General features: G+C 48.6%; 1 protein-coding gene across 1 annotated transcript in view; it reads right to left on the bottom strand.

Moving 5' to 3' along the window:
- The window catches only part of DHCR24 (24-dehydrocholesterol reductase), a 187728-nt gene that overhangs the window by 101286 nt on the left and 71089 nt on the right, over window positions 1–15353 (bottom strand). The window contains exon 6 of the mRNA XM_069642118.1: window positions 11111–11254. Coding sequence (XP_069498219.1) covers window positions 11111–11254 — 144 coding nt within the window. The remainder of the gene's footprint in view (window positions 1–11110; window positions 11255–15353) is intronic.

Here is a 15353-nt window from a genome sequence, read left to right as displayed (position 1 = left end):
CATTCAGAGAAGTACACAGAGGTCATTTTTCGAGGTTAGAGCAAACAGGGTCTGCCAGTGATAGAGGAATATATGACGATTTTCTAATTCTAAATAATTTATGAAATGTGATCTTTTAGTTACGCCGACAAGACCCACAGCAGTTTCAATTCGCCCGCAGACCATTTTCCATGGGAAGAGGGTTAGAATGTTCCTGATATGCAGCAATTATTCATTTTTTTTAAAAGCATTTTATTGGTATTTTTATTTTTTCAGTGCATATTACAAATTGTGCTGGATGTTGGTACTCATCAGCTGTATGTAATAGTCTGCAACAGAGAATAACAACATAACAACGTAACAATAAACTGCACAGTCTTCATCTGTATTGGTGTCGTTTTATGGGTTAAGTTCCAGGGCAGGAAAGTGTAGAAGTGAGAGTTTGGTGCCTTCATGGGAGTCCAAGTCCGGGTTTCGGTGTCTCCCTGTCTTGTATTAAATTGGGTGGGGCTTGGGCTTCAGGGGGGCTTGTGATCAGCAGAGAATGGAATGTCGCCTAGGAGAGCCCTCCATGCTTCAAGGGAGTTGTTCGTGTCACCCGCTCCGGTGTTTGCTCCGTCCTGCCAGGCTCTCGTTTCGGCTGTGGTCCATCTGTCTAGTTCTTTGATCCAGTTCTCGTATCTCGGGCCTCCTTTCGACTTCCAGGCCATTGCTATGGCCATTTTGGCTAGGATGCAAGAAATGTCCATTAGCTTGAGCACATGTTTGAATTTGCTAACCCTGGGATACGCCCCCAGCAGGCACTCTTTTGGTTCCCAGTTGTATCTGGTGATGCCAGCGGTTACGCAAGCGTGCTTCACTTTAAACCAGAATTGCGCCACCTTGTTGCAGGTCCAGAACATGTGCTGTAAGTCCGCTGCTTCGCTGCCGCACCATGGGCAGTGTGATGTCGTCTTTTTATTGAAGCTGGCCACCCTCTTTGGGGTCATGTATGTCCTGTATAAAACATTGAGTTGAATTTGGCGAAATCTGGTGTTCCTGGAGACCTCTTTGGGGTAGAGCAGTATTCTTTCCCATTCAGCGTCCGTGAACGTGACCCCCAAGTCCGTCTCCCACTTCCCTTTTAATGCTGCACTTTTAGGATTGGGTCTGTCCATCAGACGGCTGTAAATTCGGGTCACTGGCTTCCAACCATCCGAGAGTTGGTGCATCTCATTGAGGAGGGGGTCCGAGCCGGGTTCTTCAGGCCATTTAGGCCACTTCTTCTTTGCAGTTTGTCTGATGCGGTGGTACCATAGGAATTGGCCTTTACCAAGCTCCTCTGACTCTAGGATCGATTCGAATTCCCTGAATTTGGCGTCCTCGTACATGTCGCCCCATGCATAGATCCCAGCACGCTCCCAGATTCTCGCCACCCTGAGGTCTGCTTCCGATCTACATGTGTCAACAAGGATGGGAGTGTCGGGGGAGTATGGGTGGTTCAGTTGGAGGGTGGAGTGGGTTTTGGCCCAGACCTGTCTCCCCAGTTGTAGGATCATTGGGGCATCTCGTGTTTGTTTCAGCGGGTCCCACAGTGCCTCCTTTGGGTGCAGGTTGGAGGGTGTTAGCCTCAGTAATTCTGATTCTGCGTTTGGATCGTCTTGTAGCCACTTCGTCACGTGGCCCAGCTGAGCGGCCAAATAGTACATTTGGAAATCGGGAAGTTGTATCCCCCCTGCTTTATGTCGCAACGTGAGAATCTGCAGGGGTAGTTTGTGTCTGGATGTACCCCATATGAAGTCCCTTATTATCGAGTCCAGTTTTCTGAAGAAGGATGTGGGGATGTAGTGGCAGATGTTTGTAAAGTGATACAAGAGTCTCGGGAGGATGATCATTTTCGTGATAGCTGCTCTGCCCATCATAGCAAGTGGTAGTTTTGACCAGAACTTTATGGAGTTGCGGAGTGCATTTGTTACTTTTTCGGTGTTGTGGTCGTGTGTGAGCTCTGGGGTATGTCTGACGTTAATTCCCAGGTATCGAAACATTTTTGGTTGCCACTTTATGCCCACGTCTGGTAAGTCAGCTTCTCCCACTTCAGTGAGCTTGGCCATCGGGAACGCACAAGATTTTGACCTGCTGAATTCAATCCCGGAGTAGCGAGCGTAGTTGTCCAGGACATCTAGCAGTACTTGCGCATTTACATGTGGGTCCTTTAGGTATAACAATACATCGTCTGCATACAGGGAGATTATGAAATGCCGGTTACCTAGTTTTATGCCCGCATCGAAGAACTGTTTTCTGCAGTAGATGGCAATCGGTTCTAGTCCCAGGATATACAACATGGGGGAGAGTGGACACCCCTGTCTGGTGCCCCGTTGTATTGCCCAGGCTTCGGATACTATTCTTCCAGTTTTCACTCTAGCCATGGGAGAGTTGTATAAGACCTTGATCCACCTCACGAAGCCTCTGCCGATTCCAAACTCCTTCAGTACCTCAATCAGCCATTCCCAGAAGATGGAATCGAAGGCCTTGATGGCATCCAGTGACAGCACCGCCAAGTCCTCGTCTCTTGTCTGGGTTTCGGCCATGACATGTTGTAGTCTCCGGAGGTTGGCCGTGGTGTTGCGCCCCGGGACAAAGCCGTTTTGATCCTCGTGTATAATAGTCCCCACCACTCTTGCAAGCCTTTTGGCAAGGATGGTAGTCAGGATCTTGCTGTCATAGTTGAGCATTGCCAACGGGCGGTAGGAATCGCAGCATTTAGCGGGCTTGTTTGGTTTAAGCATGGGGATTATGATGGTTTCCCTCATGGTGCAGGGGAGAATCCCTTCTTCATATGCTTCCGTGTAGACCTCAAATAGTATAGGAGTGATGATGTCTTCGTAAACCTTGTAAAATTCGGGTGGGAGGCCGTCGCTCCCTGGGGTTTTGCTGGTAGCTAGGGATCGGATCGCGTCTGTGATGTCTTCAGCGGTAATCTCAGAGTCTAGTGCTTCTCTCTGTTCATCCGTTATTTTTGGGAGGCCGATCTCGTCGAGGGTGGCTCTGATTTCTTCCCTGGGTACTTGTATTTCGTGAGAGTAAAGTTCAGAGTAAAACTCAGCAAATGTGGCGTTGATGTCGAGTTGGGATTTGTGCGTTGCGCCTCGTGCATCTATGATCTCCGTGGGGAGGTGTCTCGGGTGCTCGCGTTTGCACAACCATGATAGAAGTCTGCCTGGTTTATCAGCCTCTTTGTGGGCTCTGGTTGTATTGGCTATAGAGTCGAATTTCGCTAGTCGGTCCCAGGCTATTTGGGATTCCTCTCGTAGTCCCCTCATGGTCTCTTCTGATGCCGGTGTGGCGTCTGTGTCAGCTTCGAGGCGCGTTATTTCATTTTCGTATGCTTCTAGCGATTCCTTCAGTTGTCTCCGAATGCCACCCGCTCCAGATATGGCTTCGCCACGTGTTACCACCTTCATTGCCTCCCAGAGAGTGCCCCAGCTCGATACCGATCCTTTGTTGTTGTTGACGTAGTCTTCGAGTCTAATGGCGAGATCTTCCTTGAACACCTGATCGGTGAGTGCCATGGGCGGGAGTCTCCACGACGGTATAGGAGGCCTTGGGCCTTTTAGTTTCCAGTTCATAACTAATGGTGAATGGTCCGATATCGACCTGCCTAGGTAAGAGGTGGAGTCTATGGATGCAACTTGTTCCTTGTCTATAAACAGGTAGTCGATTCTCGTATGGATCTTGTGTGGGGCCGAGTAATACGAGTAACTCCTTTCTTCTGGGTGTTGTATTCGCCAGATGTCCTCCAGGTCTAAGTGCTCCAGGGCGGAATTGAGGGCCCTGGTGGAGGGGTTGTGTGGCTGTTGGGGGGGTACCGATCTGTCCATTGTGCTATTTCTGATGCAGTTAAAGTCGCCGCCCCAAATAAAGGTGCTCTCTCTGTGGTGTGCCATTTTGGAGCACAGCATTGCGATGTGCGATGGTATACCGTGTTGGGGAACGTAGGAGTTGACCAGGCACACTGTGGTGTGTTCAATGGTCCCCCATAGTATCAGGTATCTTCCTTCTTTGTCGGCTTCCACTCCCAGCAGGCAGAACGGGACATTTGGGTTTATCCACGTGAAGACTCCTCTTACATATTTGGAGTAGGACGCCCCTTTGCCCGTGCCTCCCCATCTATCCGCCAGTTTGGATGTGGATTCAGCTGTCAAGTGGGTTTCTTGGAGCAGTGCGATAGAGATGTTTTTCCTGCGAAGATATGATTGAATTCTGTTTCTTCTCAGGTACGTGTTCATCCCTCGCACATTCCATGTCATTATCCTTAGTTGTGAAGCCATTCGGGTGTGTAGGTGTTCTTTAGGGGCTCCCTCTCATTGGGTCTAGTCGCTAACACTAGACTTGTGGGAGTTCGGTGCGGTGTCCGGGTCTCACTTCTGCGTGCGTTTAGGTGTTGTGTCTGCTTCATTTGCTGCCCTTTCAGATTTGGTATTATGAAAACTGTGCTTCTAATGTAACTATGAACGTAACTGGAACTGGTGCGCCTAGCGACTGCAACTTCGTCGCGGTGCTCAGGCGCTCTCGCGCCTTCGGGGCCAATCCGGGCGTCGGGCTCGAGTGGGGTCGGATAGGCAACTGGCCTATTCTGATCCGTTCGCGGGGGCGAAGTCCTGTGTCTGGTGAGGGGGCCAAGCGAGAGCCGATTTTAAATAGCTAACTGTAGTGTAGGGTGCTTCCGCGATGCAGGGTGCTTGTGTGCACGGTAAGGTCTCATTCCGGTAAGTGGGAGTACTTTTTTCGTCCCGATTTGTGATTTCGGTCATTCACCTCCGGGGTGTGGGTCTTCGCCTTGGGCTAGGTTGTTGTCTTCTAGCCACATGTTGGCGGCTGCTGGTGATTCCAGGAAAATTGACCGGCCCTTGAAGATAATCTTTAGCCTGGATGGGTAAAGGAGCATATATTTTAAGTTCAGGTGCCGCAGCCTGGCCTTGATTGGGATAAATGAATTTCTCTCCCTCTGTACCTTCGGAGTGTAATCTGGGTAAATGGAGATCTTTGAGTTGCCTCGCTCTATTGGGCCATTTTCTCTGGAATGTCTCAGGACAACTTCCCTGTCTTGAAAGTTAAGTATTTTGGCGATTATAGGGCGGGGGTGGGATCCTAGAGGGGGTTTCTTTTGAAGGGATCTGTGTGCCCGTTCGACAGCGAAGGCTTGCGTGAGTTTTTCGGGACCAATTTCTTGTTGCAGTAGGGTTTCTATATATGCAGTGGGGTCCGGGCCCTCTGCGCCTTCGGGGATACCTAGTACTCTAATGTTGCCTCTTCTTGCGCGCCCCTCCGCATCTTCAGCCCTCGCCTCGAGGAAAGCAACCTTCCTTTCTAGGTCTGCCACTTTGGCTTTCAGTTCAATCGTGTTTTCAGTTGTTTCTTTTATGTTTGCTTCGGTGACGGTGACCCTTTCTGTTAGGTTCCTGGCATCCTGCCGCACAAGTTGGATATCCGAGGGAAATTCGTCTATCTTGGAGTCGATGAACGAGCGTAGGGAAGCTATAGCTTCCAAGACTTGTGCTTGGCTCTCAGGGGGGTTTGCGTTTCCCGATTGAGCGGGTCCAGGGGTAGAAGGGCACGGCTCAGCCGTTTTCATGGGCTTCGTGGATACGTAGTTATCCATTGTGATAGGTTTTGTCTTGTTTCTAGAGGACATGCTTGTTCTGTGGGTCTGCGGTGCTGAGATGAGGTGGGCTTAAGTCGTTACTGCCCCGCGCTTTATTTATGCCCCTAAGGCTTTTTAGTGATGGTGCCCGCTGGTGTATCGGGCTACAATGGCCCGCTGAGTCGGAGCCAGGGCTTAGTTAGTGCTCCCACTGGGGCGCTTCCTTCTTTTGGGTAGGGGGGCTGGGATTGCCTGTCTCCAATTAGGAGTTGGGTAGTCTTCACAGGGCAGGAGCGGGGGATGATGTAGTCTATGGGGAGTCGATTGTCATTGGGGTTAGAGCCGGGGGAACAGCTAATGCCGCCTCCGTGGTGTGTATGCAGGGCCCCCCGGTCTCCTTACCCCAAATGGAGCTGTTCTCCACCGCAGGTGCTCCGGCGCAGTCCCCAGGCGAAGGAGGAGGATCAGCTGCCCTTCGTGCTGGCTCGCCGTTATGGCGTTGCACAGTTGGTGGAGAGGCGGGGGCGTATGGGGCCTCCTGCACCTCCCTCCGGCGCTGAAGTGTCTCCGGAGCTCCAGGGATCAGGCTCGTCTCCCGCCAGCGACCCTCGCTGTGGGGCTCAGGCAGGTGCGGGAAGTGTCTGTGGAGCCGCGGCTGCAGTCTGGTCGCAGTTCGGGATCCGGCCCCTCCTCCGCCTGCCGGTACCCTGTGGCGAGTGGCGGAGTCTTGGGTGGTGTTGTTGGGGCCTCGGGCGCTTCTTCCCCAGGCCCAGAGCAGTGTTCAATGTATTCTGCCTCCTCTTGTAGTCGGTCGGACTTGCGACGGTCTCCGGTGGGGAAAGAGGGGGTTTCAGCTGGATCTGGAGTCCACCGTCTTGAACCCCGGCGAGGGGGGAGGGTATCTCGTAGGGGTGTATGGGGCCTCCTGCACCCCCCTCCGGTGCTGTAGTGTATCCGGAGCCTTCAGGAATCAGGCTCGTCTTCCGCCAGCGACTTTCGCTGTGGAGCACAGGCGGGCTTGGGGAGTGTCTGTGGAGCCGCGGCTGCAGCCCGGTCGCAGTTCACGGTCTGACCCCTCCTCCGCTCGCCGGGACCCCGTAACGGGCGGCGGAGTCTTGGGTGTTGTTGTTGGGGCCTCGGGCGCTTCTCTTCCAGGACCGGGGCAATGTTCGTTGCCTCCTGCCTCCTCTCCTGGTTGGTCGCGCTTGCGACGGCCTTCGGTAGGGAATGAGGCAGCTTCAGAGTTGTTTGGAGTCCGCCATCTTGGATCACCGGGGAAGGCGGAGGGGGGGAGGGTGTCTCGCGGAGGATATTTTCACGGTTCCCAGGAGCGATTCTTCTCGGGATAGCCGTCAGTTAGTCGGCAAAGGGTTCAGCCGACTGCTGGATGATTTTGCCGGTTGCGGGTTCCCTGCTCGCGGTCAATAAGGATCGTATTACGGCGTCTCGGCCAGAGCTCGGCGCGTTAGCCTCCTGCCACCTTGAGCTCCAGGCCACGCCCCCTGCAGCAATTATTCATTAGTATGCCTGTGGGTCAAGGTTCTGATAGTAACGTGGTGGGTACCCCTCCCTTGAGAGTCAGGAAGAGGCGACCAGGGCAGAATAATAAAGTTCTGCTGGTCGTCTCAAATGTTTCAATCATATAATTTTGTGTTGTGGGAAATGGAGGTGTATTGTGACGTCACATTATTGTATTTGAGGGCGGAATGGGAAGATTCATGGACCCAATCTTCAATAGCAACATATGGAGTTCTATATGGTTCAAAGTGCGAGGTCCAATCATTTCTGTTTGGGGAGATTTGTTTCTATGTCACACGATCGCATATGCTAATTATTTGACATTTTATAAAAGTTTTTGTTTTGAGGGTGGTTCTTTGACAGCACCTTTTCATGCAGTTCTGTTCCACGTTTTGTTGAATTTGCTGTACCAGCTGCGCCTGGGGCCCTGAATATAATTGTGTTACTTCTTGCACCGGCACACATTTCTTTTTGACTACTTTTGTAATTTTTTTGTGAGATCTACGAGGCAACCCCCGGCACACAATCATTCTCTTTAACACTGTTATGATAGCAATAGAATGGTCTAGTTTTCTGGCTTATGCTACAATATCTTCCAGCTCCAAGTCAAAAGTTAAGGAATGTGTCAAGTGTCTTCTTTTTTGCTGGTGTCCTCCGAGTGAATCGATCCAGTTCCATTATCTTAGTGCCACTTTCTCAGGCACTACGTGCTTCAGTGCCATCTCCATTGAAGGTTTGACTGTCTGTGGGGGCTCCTTTGGTAGCTAGTCCAACCGTGTGTCGGCCTTCAGTGCAAAATGAACAGATACTTTGGCAGTCTCTCTCCAAAGGGACAGGTTCATTTGACTACGAAAGGATGTACCTTCAAAGATAACACTGTCAGAAAGCAAAGGTCTGAGTGTCTTTTTTCACACTCTGCAATGGAGTACTGTTGCTATATAACTCTTATCTTCTTTTCTTGCAATGTTCTGCTCGTAAAGGATTTGCAAGTCTCACACAGCTTTACATGCTTGGCTACAGACAAAACACAAAATGGCCCTCTTCGTTCACCAAATTCTTCTTGCCACATTTGTAATATTCTATTTAACAGAGGCATGTATAAGAAAAACCCTGGTAGTTCAGAAAGATCTGACCACTGCATGAGACAGAAAAGCCTGGTGGAAAAACAAAAATAATCCAGAGACCATATGGCTAAAGCTCAGCATAAAAGAGAACATTTACAAAAAAAATATAGGGATAAACCCAGTTGGACTCTGTTACCAAACGTGCAGTGAAAAGATCCATGAGTAGGTGGCTCCTGCCTCCCAGCAGCCTTTGCTATCAATCACCCTCATCAGCTGGACTTTGGGCCTTAAGAAAGGTTGAGAGGCTACTAAAGATTTGCTTCTATGTGCATATTGTTGTTTATCTTACCCTGAGCTCCCTTGCCTGATCCCAGGATTTATGCTAAGCCGGTCACGTTAGAAGTGATGCCATACTGGAGAAAAAGTTACCCTGTGAATAGGATGTCTACTTAGAGAGGACATTGTGATGAATTCCCTGAACTCCCTATAATAACATGTCGGGTACCGGGCAGCTTCCCGATGTGCCTCCCAATAGGCTGAGGAGAGGGGTCGCCATAGGCTCTCTGCCCTCGATGAGACATGGTATTCCCGAATCCTGTAATAATGGAGCAGGGAAGTATTGGATTAACTACATTTCCCAGAAGGCTTGTGGGACAATCAAAGTAAGGCCAGATGTGGGAATCCCTAATCTATGGAGTACTGGATACGAGAATGGTGATGGCAGTACAGCCACTAGGAGAAACATTGAACTGTAAGCCAAACTCGTGGTGTTCACTGATGTGAGAGGAGATGAGGCTGAGAGACAAGAGCAAAAACTGTGGTGTCTGCAGAATACTCGAGGAATGCAGCAAAGGATTACCTGGAGGAGGACCGGGGAGTAAGAGTTTGATCAGGAAGTCCAAGGAGTCACCAGAGCCTGACAGATCGGCCAAGGCAGTCTGGAAGTACCAAACCCAAACCACTTCAAAATGGGGCTTAACATAATGCCTATCTTTAACTCCTCCCTGAGGCCCGTTAGAAATAATCAGTTAGGACAACTATGTTACAACTCACAGAACAAACCCATTAACAATCTCATATGTATTGGTTGGAATTTTAGGAATAACTAACCAAATCTTCTAGTTGAAACACCCAGAGAGAATAAACTATGGGAGGACAAGGAGAATGTCAAGCCCCTCTCAGGGAACTACAAAGGAAGCTGGGAAAGCCAAGAGGATCCCAGTGAAGGCAGATGGGTCTGCCTTAGCTCCTTGCAACAATGTAACACTGAGCGAGGAGATACTCAGTAGAGGCAGAGCCTTCCGGAACCCTGGACCAATCTGGAAGAGAAATCAGAGCTATAGACTGAAAGCTATGTTGAAGGACAGCCCTAGGAGAGAAGGACTCCGATAAGACGGAAGAGGAAATATTTATCACAAATGGTAGAGTACAAAAGAGGTCTTGTCGAGATCTACCCATTCCAAGTCGATGGAGGGACCTGGTGAGAAACCTAAAGTCTCAAGGTCTGGAGAAAGGCCGCTCCACAACTGGAAAATCCTGGTCTGGCAGAATACCCGCTAAAAAGCGAGAGGAGGAGAATTGCAAGAGGATTATGTTAAAGCCCAGAGGCTGGAGGTATAGTTAGACAGGGACTCAGTGTAAAATCCTGAGGAGGAAAATAGAGGCAACGACCTGTCCAGTACACCCAACAAGTGGTCTGAGAGAAGACCTACAGTAGTATAGTGCAAGCATGATCTAGAGGAAGATCGGTGCCACACCTTATGTCTAAAGGTGAAAGACCTCTCAAACTGTGAAGGTCTAGAAGGGCCTTGTAAACGGACTGAGAACCGAAGACAAATCTAACGCCTGTCATCTGGAGAGCAAGGTAATACATGCAGGCAAATGCCATCAGGGGCTCCTAGAGGATTTGGGTCATCCAAAGCAAAAGCTGAAGTGTAAGCAGAGAGGACTGAAAGAGGGATCGGAATGTCAGCCTTTCCTCTGGAACATACTGTACGATATTAGAATGGGAATGGATCTTTTAGAGTAGGTTTTTTGCTATTGTTACAATCAAGCCTTAGATCTTTCTGTGAGTCGGATTGTCGGGAGGCTAAGGTCTTATCAAGAATAGGGATTTGTGTTTCTGTTTGCCACATTTTGATCCCTTTGACTTTATAGTGTTTGAGTTTCTAGATCCCTTTGAGTTTCAACCTAAGACAAGGGGCCTCATTACGGGTCTGGCGGTAACTGTGCCGGTGCTACCGGCAGGTTGCTGCTAGACCCGTAATGATTTACCGGCACCCGACTTCCCGGTAACACCGGGGGATTACAACCCTGGCGGTCCGGAATGTCAGGCACCAGTAAATTGTTAATCCCCATTCCCATAGAGCCCCATAGGACTCTATGGGAATAGGGAATATGGAAGCACCGGCACCGTTATTAATGGTGCTTCCGTGACGGTCTGCTTACCGTGGCCGATGTGTCTGGCAGGGTCAGACCTGCTGGGCACGCCTGTTCCGGTACGCAAAACAGAGTATGCCTGTCCGGAAACAGTGCCGGTAGGCTTACCGGCACCGTTGTTTCCAGACCGGCATACTTTTAATGAGGCCCTAGGACTTACACGACTGGGGACATTTACAGGGATTTTGGAGATTGTTGTCACAGTCACTTTATTTGTCATGCCCCCGCATTGTTTAATCAGGTCATTTACGTTAGAGTTAGACCTCTAAGAAAAGCAGACGTTAACCCAACGCTACCTTGTATAAAATGACACCTAAAAAGAGATAGTTCAACAATACTTTTTGTCTTAAGCCACGCTATTCGGCTACCAGAACATCCATAACAAATACATACTGGAGCCACTATCTGCTTTCAGGCATTTGTCTCAACCCATACTAGAATAAGAGAACATGTTTCAGGATTACATTATTATGTTTATTTGTAACCTTACTTGAAGCTCCCAGAAGATACTGCGCGTGTGTCTATGGTAGTAATGCCTCAATGGAATGTACTCGGTTCCACTTTGGTTCAATCTCAGATACTTCTCCACATGCTTGAAAAACCATGGCTTCCAGTAGTCCCCAATTCTGTTCACCTAAAGAAATGGAAAGAAAATGAGGGTTTAACATATCAAATATGTGGAACATGATTGTAAGTCTACGAAAGAGGAATTTTGTGTCAGCAAGTAATCCATTCATATGTTGTCCCCATAATATATATGAATGCAATATTAGAGTGCATTTTCTCTGAATAATTTTTATTTCAATAAATGTGCATTCCCTTTTCATTAAAAGGTCAATTGATAATCAATAATACAATTAAAACAGCTAGTAAACGAAAATGCTATGTTTCACGTATGCTAAAGAAAACAATAGCTATGGTTAAAATTGCTACTGTTTTCTCTGACCTTATCAATTAAAATGTACTACCCAAAATACTTGAGTGTAAAATTCAGGGGCTTGCGACTTGAGTGATGTCAAAAATATGTAGTATGTAATGGCAAAACTCGTACACCTTTTGTAACTTGTTTGCATTTGTTTTAAACATGGGGATATTCCCAGTTGTCCCTCCACACCGCTCTCTCCCCATTAAACTCGATAAATTGCCTTTTAATGGCAGGTGTTAAAAGGGGGAAACACGGGTCCAAAACCTGGGTAGGGTTAGGGTTGTGAAACCGTTCAAGCCTTTTCAAAACTCCTTCTAACCACTGAAATCTTAGTGTATGGTCGATTGTTTCACTTTCAAAAGCAGTTATGTATTTTTGGGAACCTTGAAAATACTGCAAATGACAGTGTTTTGAAACACCATATGGTCCCCAAACACTGCCACAGCCATATTTTCAATCACATTTTTCCATACTTTTGTCTTTTTTTACTGCACCAACACTTGGATTCCTCTATCCACGTATAGATTTCCTCTTCCTCTCCACATATATGGGTTCCTCTGTCATGGCAGAAGTTAACCTTCAAGGTTCAAAGTATGGGTGCAGTGAAACACAGAAGATAATTAAACACTAAGTGATCACCGGCGGTAGGGTGGTGCTAGAAGGACGTACCTTCCACCTCTTTGTCCTAAGCGAAGACCTTTTTCAATTGCATTTTTATGAGTAGCATTAAATAAAATATATAGTTATTTCAACACACACCTTACAGGTAATCATCTTCTGTGGCTTGTGTCTACAAGCCACATCTACAAGTGTAGTAATGCCCAATTGAGGACGTCGGAGGCGGCTGTTGCTTTATGCAGCCGTGCGCTTGACGTTCGTGTTGTATGCTCTCTAGATCCATTCCCCCAACTTTTCCAGTAAGTACGACGGTCATTGTGGCGACTCGGCCGTGGCAGTATCGGCAGGTGCTATGTGCCTTTTCCTCCATCCATTCACCGTGACCCTCCCAGGATATCAAGGGAAACTGGCTGGATGATCAACTATCCGCCACTTGCCGTGATGGGCTGTTCTTTCTGGTGCCTTTCGACGTGAGTAAATGAGCCCCCCACTGCTTTTCGGTTATTGCTTCCTCCCTCTGATACTGGATGCCTAGGGGAAGGAAAATTACTCAAACTACAAAAAAAGCAGGCCGAAAAAGCCTGGGGGTGTTTGAATAATTGATCATTGCACCACAACTCCACCAAAACATTCAGCAGAAGATATATCCCCAATTGTTTCCCACATGGCTACCTCCCCAGCGATTAATGGAGCGATATTTCAACAGCTACGCCAAGAGTGATTCCTTCGGCCCTCATAGTGGACCACATATTTGAGGTCCCCAGGCCTTGGCCCTACGTAGGAGGCTAAGGCTGCGGCAAAGGCGGACCTCGAGGAGGGCAGACTTGTCCCCTCAGGCCACTATGATGAATAGTGGAAACAATGAATTGTCTATGGCCAATCAGACAACAGATGAGGTGACCAGTACCTTAAACTCTTCAACACTCACAGGGGCTACCTGCATGCCCACATCGTCTATGTCTTGCTTTGATACAGAGGGGTCTGAGATTAGCCCCAAGCTACAAGCCCCCCTGGCAGTACCAGCCTTGCCTGTTTTAGAGGATGAGTTTCAGACACAGAGCTCCTCTGATCAGTGGGTGTTGGCAAAAGCTAATATAATCAAGGATCTGAATCGGTTTAACAGTTTTGCTGATTTTTGCACCGGGATGGACTCCCTGGACAAAGTTGTAGAGAATTACCAGCTCAACAATGTAGACGAATCCTGTCGAACGGAGCCGCTAACTCCTCCGAAGATGCATCAACTTCCAGCCCAAGTGAACACTTGTGCCCAGTTCGCTCCCCTACGAAAGAAACAGGGCAATGTTTTACAATGTATACAGTCAACATCCGATGAACTGCGTCCCATTACTGACTCTAATAAAATAGTGGGCTTCGGGCTCCTCCTCCTGAGGAGATAAGAGACCTGGAGGCCTGGGTGGCCTTTGCTCGGTACTCCGGGTGGAGGTGGAGAAGTTTAAGCCTGGCTCTATTGCTATGGGTCACCCGGATAAAAGCCATACTTCGTTCTCTTTTCCTACCCAGATTCCAGTAAGGAAATCATGAATGCCAGTACCCAGAGACAAGCTGCTACGGGTTTTAGTTATGGACGACAGGAACATTGCTATTGCTAATATAGAGAAGCCTTGTGGAAGGGAGTCAAGGAATGCACTAAGAAACAAAGTTTTGGTCTGGCTCTGTCAAAGAACTGGGCCGGGAGTAGTTAGACACTCAGACCTGAAAATTGTACGCAAATTGGAGATTGAGGAGCAGTGTAATCAAGAAAACTCAGATTGTGTTTTGGTCGGATGTGGGGCTACCAACCTGCCTATCTATCTGAGTAACTGTCAATACTTACCTAAGGACCTATCAAAGTTGAAACTCATAGTGAAATAGCCTGGTTCTACAATCTGTTACTTTGAAAATGTTTTGTTTTATGATGATCTTGCGAATGTGCTGCATTTATTGTACTTGTACTTTTGTTTTTCCGCCTTTGCTCTTATTTATGTTTTATGTTGTAAGTTATGTTTGTTCAAGGCTCTGATGCCTGCGGGCTTTCAGCGCTATATAAATATATAAATAAATAAAAATCTACTTAGAATACAATGCTTTGCATACACTGCCATCTAGTGGTTGAAGCAGAGTATTATTTTTTTGTTTTTCGAATTTGAAAAAAGGGATGTGGACATGATATGATAAGTCATTTATAAAAGCACCTGTACGCAAGTGTTTCGAGGCGTGACAAGGGAGGGAAGGACAAAACAAACAATCTTACTAGGCCTTTTGTCATTCAGATCGTGGACGTACGATACGCAAAGTGCAGGGATAAGGGGGAGGGGGAAGTGCAAGTGAGCCGGAGGGAAGGGAGAAATGCAATCAGTGCAGCATTGCTCCCGAGTAGTGCAGCCAGGGCAGCATGGCTCTGGGTAACTGCAAGGAGGCAGGAGACTGTAGGTTCCAGATACAGCCCCTAAGTACATGGTAGGCCCTGAGGGAGTGCAGGGGCTACTGGTCGTGAAGGAGGCTGGTGCCCAGTGAGACTCGAGGGTAGCCAGGCAACCAGTCGGCACAGCAGACAGGTAGGTTAGCAGGGTGGGGGGGGAATAAGAGGGGGGAAAGAGAAAGAGAAAGAAAGAGAAAGAGAGAAAAATCAGAAGTGAAAAGGGAGGTCTTGAGCCGCTTCCGGACCTTCAGGTAGTCCGGCTCACATTTTAGAGGGGCAGGGAGGCCAATCCAGAGGGAGGCATCTGCAGAGGAGAGAGATATCTCCCCCCCCCCAACTCTCTGCATGGAGAAGCGTCTGGCCCTCAGAGTTTGAGGTGGCTGAGCGAAGGGCTCGAGAAAGAAGTTGTTTAGGAAGAGAGAGTTGGCTGTAGTGTGGGTTCTGGCCCCAGAAAGAGATTTCAGGGCTGGAGAGATACGGTCCCTGGTCTTGAGGCCAAGGGGAAGTCTTGCAGTCCTGTTCTGGATTAGTTGCAGAGGGTGGAGAGTAGGGGAAGGCAGATTGAGAACGAGGCTATTGCCGTAGTTCAGTCTAGAGAGAACCAGGGCTCTGGAGACAGTGAGCTTCTGAGGGAAGAGCGAGAAAAGGAGGAATAGCTCTGAGGAGGTGCCGCTGTTAGTGGGCCTTCTCGGCAAGGTCCATGATATGAGGAGAAAAGGAGAGAGTGGAGTCGAAGTAGACAGCAGGAAGGTGAAGGAAGAGGGCCCAAGG

This window comes from Ambystoma mexicanum, chromosome 1q (assembly GCF_040938575.1).
Source record: "Ambystoma mexicanum isolate Mex_15411 chromosome 1q, UKY_AmexF1_1, whole genome shotgun sequence".
In the NCBI taxonomy this organism is placed as follows: Eukaryota; Metazoa; Chordata; class Amphibia; order Caudata; family Ambystomatidae; genus Ambystoma; species Ambystoma mexicanum.
This window is presented reverse-complemented; position numbering and strand designations above follow the sequence as displayed.